Source organism: Helianthus annuus, chromosome 15, assembly GCF_002127325.2.
Source record: "Helianthus annuus cultivar XRQ/B chromosome 15, HanXRQr2.0-SUNRISE, whole genome shotgun sequence".
Lineage (NCBI taxonomy): Eukaryota > Viridiplantae > Streptophyta > Magnoliopsida > Asterales > Asteraceae > Helianthus > Helianthus annuus.
Window position 1 is genome coordinate 1,069,005 of NC_035447.2, and position 6,774 is coordinate 1,075,778.

The 6,774-nt window shown below is 38.5% G+C and overlaps 1 protein-coding gene across 1 annotated transcript; it reads left to right on the plus strand.

The window, feature by feature from the left end:
• The first annotated feature begins 379 nt into the window (after positions 1-379).
• Positions 380-2,676, plus strand: LOC110909835 (heat shock cognate 70 kDa protein). The gene is made up of 2 exons (XM_035984066.1): positions 380-614; positions 1,026-2,676. The coding sequence occupies exons 1-2, from the start codon at positions 398-400 to the stop codon at positions 2,648-2,650; spliced, it is 1,842 nt and encodes a 613-aa protein (XP_035839959.1). The 5' UTR covers positions 380-397; the 3' UTR covers positions 2,651-2,676.
• Positions 2,677-6,774: the final 4,098 nt, after the last annotated feature.

Below are 6,774 nucleotides of genomic sequence, written 5' to 3' on the forward strand. Positions count from 1 at the left end.
AAAAAAGCGTGGGCCCGAAAAAAAACGCAGTTAAATAAAAAAATAAAAAGTTCAGGGAATATAAAGTACTCAAAACAAAACAATAACATGGGAATTACCATGTTATTTACCACTAGTCAAAGGATATTTAACAAAAGGAGCTGAGATACTTTGCTGTTTGTATTTTTGAAAAAAAAAAAAGATTATAAAAAATCTATTAAAATATAGGATTGTGATATTATTTATTTAAATATAATGCTGTAACATTTCTTAAAAGTAAAGATTTTGATTACATAGAAACTAAATTTATTATAAAAATAGACGAAGGGGACATTCCGTATATTATTCATTTATGAATACTTTTATTTATATAATAACTCTTAGGACCCAAGAATATGAATATCACTTTGAGTATATTATGGCCGGAAGTGGAAACGACTCGCCAGCGATCGGCATCGATCTGGGAACAACGTACTCATGCGTGGCTGTTTGGAAGCATGATAGGATTGAGATCATTCCTAACGATCAAGGCAACCGAACCACACCTTCTGCTGTTGCTTTCGTTGATGCAGAGCGTCTGATCGGTGATGGCGCCAAAAATCAAGCACCTATGAACCCTGCTAACACCGTATTTGGTCAGTCTACTACTTCTTCTGCATGCATGCATTGTATTTGACATAAAAGTATGCATAAAATTGGTAGAACAGATACTACACCTGGATGGCAAAGATATAGGAGTAATCTTTATTATGTTTGGTGTTCAGTTTTTTTTTTTTAATGGCTAACGTTACTTTCTCAAACTCCTATATTTACAAATAACTCACCCTTGCTTGGGATGGCAAGAGCCTCTACAAAGTGAGCTAACCCCACTTGACGTTTGGTGTTCAGTTATACTTGATGTTTATGTGTGTGTGTGTGTATGTGTATGTATGTATATGCTGCATTGTATTTGAAAAGTTAAGTTGAATTGAAAACCTGGTGTTGATTTTGGGAATTAAAATCTTTGCTGATATTGTTTGTCTTTACTACTAATCATGGATTTCCAGATTCGAAGAGATTGATTGGAAGGAGATTCAGTGATCCAAAAGTGCAGGAAGACATCAAGTTATGGCCTTTTAAGGTCATACAAGGGTGTTACGACACACCAAAGATTGTCGTCACTTACAAAGGTCAAGAGAGGGAATTTTTGGCTGAACAAATTTCTTCAATGATTCTTGGCAAGATGAAAGAAACCGCTGAGGCGTACCTTGGAAAAATCGTGAAAGATGCTGTGATAACCGTCCCTGCTTATTTCAATGACTCGCAGCGTCAGGCAACCAAAGACGCTGGTACTATTGCTGGATTAAACGTTATTCGTATGATCAATGAGCCTACAGCAGCTGCAATTGCGTATGGACTTGACAATAAGTCTGATATTGCTGGCAAGATAAACGTGCTTGTCTTTGATCTTGGCGGTGGGACTTTTGATGTTTCTGTTATGACTATCAAGAAAGGGGGTATTTTTGAGGTGAAAGCTGTTGCTGGCGACACTCATTTGGGCGGTGAGGATTTTGATAATCGCATGGTAGATCACTGTGTGCGGGAATTTAAGATGAGATGGAAAAAGGACTTGAGTGGGAACCAAAGAGCTTTGGGGAGGTTGAGATTTGCTTGTGAGAAAGCAAAAAGAAATCTCTCATGTATGACTCAGACATCGGTTGAATTGGATTGCTTGCACGAGGGAATTGATTTTTCGTTGAAAATTACACGAGCTAAATTTGAATATCTGAACATGGGTTTGTTTAATAAGTGCATCATGATATTGGAGACATGTTTAAGTGAGGCTAAGATGAAGAAATCATGTGTAGAACAAGTGATTCTTGTTGGAGGCTCAACTAGGATACCAAAGGTCCAGGATATGGTGCAGGAGTTTTTTGATGGCAGAGAGTTATGCAAGAGTGTAAACGCTGATGAGGCTGTTGCGTATGGTGCAGCCGTTATGGCTGCAAAGGTAAGGTGTAGCGGAGATAAGCGTGTTCAAGGTGTGTTGCTACGCGACGTCACTCCTTTATCACTTGGCGTAGAAATACAAGGAGATTTAATAAGCGTTGTCATCCCGAGAAACACACCAATACCTACAAGTAATGCCAAAACATACCGTACAGTATGTGATTACCAATCTATGATTGAGATCAATGTGTATCAAGGTGAAAGATCCAGAACTAGAGATAATCATTTTTTGGGCAAGTTCCGCATTTCAGGAATACCACCTGCTCCCAAAGGAGTCGCTGAAGTTATTGAACGCTTTGAAATAGATGCCAACGGTATCCTCACAGTCACCGCTTCGATAATATCTACTGGAAAGACGGAGAAACTCATAATTTCCAATGTAAATGGAAGACTCTCCAAAAAAGAGATTGAGAAAATGGTAAGGGATGCTCAGGAGTACAAACTTGAGGACCAAGAATTCAAGAAGAAAGCAGAAGCTTACAATGCATTAGAGGATTGCTTATACAAGGTGAAAAATAAGATCGAAGAGTACAATACCATGAAGAGTACTGTGAACATGAAGGAAGTGAAAAAAGCCATTCATGAAACAAGCAAGTGGCTCGAGGACAACAAAGCTGCACCTTTTGCTGTGCTTCAACTTCAGAAGGTACGCCTAGAATTTGTTTGCAAGTCACTCTTTTAGATCTAAGGTTTTGGCTATTAATTGAACATTGGAATCTAATTAAATAGTCTAGAATTTGAAGCTATGTGCATTAACTAATTTAGTAATTCATTTACATGAATTGACGATGTTTATTCAGTGAAAAGTGGGTGTTGCAACAGAGATCTGTGCAAAAAATACATGACATGTGTGTTGGATTTCATGGTTACTTAAAAGTTTTTAATATAGTGCTTTATGTTTGAGTATACATAAATTATGGAAACTTAGAAGAGATTATATGAGGCAAATTTATGCTACCGGTCACACCATTCCATCGATTTATTGCGTTCACTGAGATATAAATATCGGTTTTTAAATATAAACTTACCGACGCACTTTATACAAGATTTCAACCACATCTATCTAAATAGATGTATTTGATCTTGTAAAATCATCAGTAGTTCATTAAGCTTGCCAAATCACCATTGTGGCATGTTAGCCTTTTATATCAACTTGAAAGACATCATGAATGGATTACATGACTACTTTTAAAATGAAAAATAAGCTATGAAAATAAGCTATGTAATCATGAATGGATTACATGACTACTTGCTCCAAGTTATAACTTAAAAATAGGGATGAATTTTTTTACCGAAATACCGGTACCGTACCGGTACCATACCGGTACCGTACCGATACCGTACCTTACCGATCATAAACGGTACCGGTATTGGTAATAGATTTTTCAAGATTCGGTATAGGTAAAAAACGGTATCGGTACCGGTATTTTTTCGGTAAATACCGGTAATAATACCGAATTTAATAACGACTTTATTTATTTTGATATTGTCTTAGATCCCACTATGAAGTTATATTTTCTTAAACATTGTTTACAAAAACCAATATCAAATTTCTTTTTTTTTTGTTATTTTTAATCAATTATGATGATTTTTTTGACATGTTGGAATTTGGATGTTAAAAGTCGAACCCATAGATGCTTACCTTTTGATTTTTTTTGACTAAATATGTTTACCCTTTGTTTACATTCCTCTATATATTAATCTAGTTCAATTAATAACGGATGGATGCGTTGCACATGAAATTTTTTTAGGTAAAACAATGGATTACACCAAAGCGGTACCAATACGGTAAAATACCGAAATACCGGTACCGATACCGGTACCGTACCGGTACCGAATCTATAAATACGGTACGGTAATCGGTATCCACTTTTCCTCAATTACGGTAACGGTATTTACGGTATCGATACCGGTACGGTACCGGTATCGTACCGATCTCATCCCTACTTAAAAATGTGGAACAAAGCGTGTACAAATCAAGAGTTTTATATGAAAATTTATGTGTGTAAACAAACTTTTGATATTTTCGGGTTCAGTAGAATAATCAGAATCCCTCCATGATATTGCTTTCTCTGAATAATGGAACCCTAAAATCTCTTTAAAAAAAACTTTTTCAAATAGAATTACATAACAATTACTAAATGCAATATTTTTTTATTCAAAAGATGCCTTCTTACTTCCGATATATAAGCATACACTTTATTAAGTATAAACAGTTGTAAAAGTTATGAAATTTACATTAAGATAGTTGATAAACGAGCAATAAGCTGTGTCGTTACCTCTTTTTGAATAGTAAAATAAAGTCTTTTAAAAATTACGTCCATAGATCTTGGAGTCATAACATTACTGTGGATGATCCTTTGAACTCGACTAAGTAGGTCCACAACCTCTGGTGTCAGGAAACCAAAAGTATTAAAAGCAAATGGGATAAACATGTCATGGTTGTCAAGGCACGCTTTCTTGTGTTTGGTCACTTTGCCCGAAGCAGCCTGACCCACCGTGAAAGCACTGCCTCCTAAGCCCACAAGCGGGGAAACCCATGTTAGATCCACACATGCATGTTTTTCTCCTACCCATCCAAAGACCAAAATGCGGCTGGTCTAGGGGTAGATCTCCCTTCCAATGGGTCAATTAGGAAATTAACGGGTGTCTCTTTCTTAGCAGAAATACTAGCGCGCTTGAATATGTCAAAAATGACATCCCTAGTCGGTACTTGAACCCAGGGAGCTCTTTACAATGAACTGGATGATCCCCAAAAAAATCTAAACAGGCCTTTTGACAAACAGGGCATATCTCATCAACTAGAAATAAAGGAATCATGAGGCGATACTTAGGGATAGTATGGTACTCCACCGGCGACATATGTTGGCCTAACCCATCTATAGGTATAGCAAGAAGAAAATCTTGTCATCTGCTGCTCGTAGACACTCAAAAACGGTTTTTTGTCTAACGGTCAAGTCAAACTATACTTCAATGTCGTGGACAATTTTACTAAAAATAGCACTCGCCAATGCATGTTTGCCTTTAAGGGTGGTGTCCTTATTAGTGAAACCGCTGAAGTCAAAGCTTGGAATCGTATCACGAAGACAAGCCAAAGCACAAACGTAATTAGAATCCATACCACATATGCCACCCAAGATTGGGCTCTCAAGGCCACAAAAGCATAGAATGAATCCTCTACAACCGAATACAACCCCAAACCCCCAAAGCTAATAGGTAAGGAGGCAAGTCGCCACTGGAAGTCTCCAAAGAAAGGACCTCCACAAACCACCAATTCCTCAATCACCTCACGCAAACCTTTGCAAAGAACAACGCTGTATCTTCCATGTGTACAAGTTGCATGTCCTCAAGCCAAAGAAAAGTTCGGGCAATGCCCATACAAGATCGAAGCAAGAGTAGTTCACTCTACGAGTCACCTAGTTTGGATAGAAGACGCATCAAATCTACCACATTAGCAGCTCTTTTCTTTGCGAACCCGCTAATAAAGCTTGTGTCCCTACTAACGCCCCCCCCCCCCCCCCAGGAAGCTTCACCCCACTGATGGCCTCCCGATGTTCGTAGGAAGTAACCCCTCATGAAACTTGCAACCATCACAAGAAAGCCAAAATAGCTTAGTTTTCTTAATATTTAGTTCAAGACCCAATGTTAGACCCATCACCTTAATGATGTCCAACACTCTAGCCACCTTTTCTGAATCTCCAATGACAATCCGATTGTCAAGATACCAAGCATGAAGACGAAGCTTGCATTTGTCTCTAATTTGATACACAAAGGGGGTGCAAAACAAGAGCGAAAAGAAGTGGTCCCAATAAGTCCTTTTGTTGAACTCCCGTGGTAGACCAAATGTGCTCAAGAGCATTCATATTCATAGCTATAACAAATAGGAAAGGAGACATCGGGTCTCCCTGTCTCAACCCCCTGAAACATCGAAATTCTTGCGTAGGGGACCCATTTACTAAAACAGATTCCCTGCTAGCTATCAAAATAGACAAATCCAACTTCTCCATTTCATTAGGATTTGAGGCTAATAAGTCATTTTAAAAAAGTCATGATTTAGGGTTTTTTCCAAATAACTTACCGACTTTTTTTGTTTTTTGTTTTATTGACTTTTTGGGAGCCGCTAAAATAGGAACCACCTCCAGTTGTAAGAACCGCGAGAACCAGTTTCAACCAATCAGATTTTGCCACTCAAAAGGTTATTTTGGTCATTTAACACCAAATGTCATTTCCCCACCCTCTCTCCTCATTTATAATTGTCAGATGTTTCTCTCTCCACCTTTTTAAAACTCATCCCCTCTCTCCTGTTATCAAAAGCCTTTTCCATCTCACTTCATTTCAACTTTTTCAAACTCTCATTTCTCTCTCTTCATATCTTCATCTCCGACATCTTCATCCTTTATCCTAATAAAGATCATCATCTTCAACCTCTCATTTCTTCACACATTTTTCAAACTCTCAGCTGCTTGTTATGCTTATACTCTTTATCCTTCTCTATTTCTTCGCTGCCATGTCTTCCGATCTCGACGCCTCCACCGCCACCGCCACGCCACCGATACACCGTCATTTGGTTAATCGCTGCCACATCTTCCGATCTCGACGCCTCCACCGCCACCACCGATACACCGCCATCGATACATTGTCAAAAGTTAAAGGTATGCTATCGGTTGGAAACTTGATTTAGCTGAGTTAATGATTTGTGTATGATTGTTTTGATAGATATTGATGGTGGTGGCGGTTCGACGTCGCCGACGATGTCACCGACAACCAACGCCGTTCACGGCGGCGGAGTTGTGGTGGTGGTGGGTT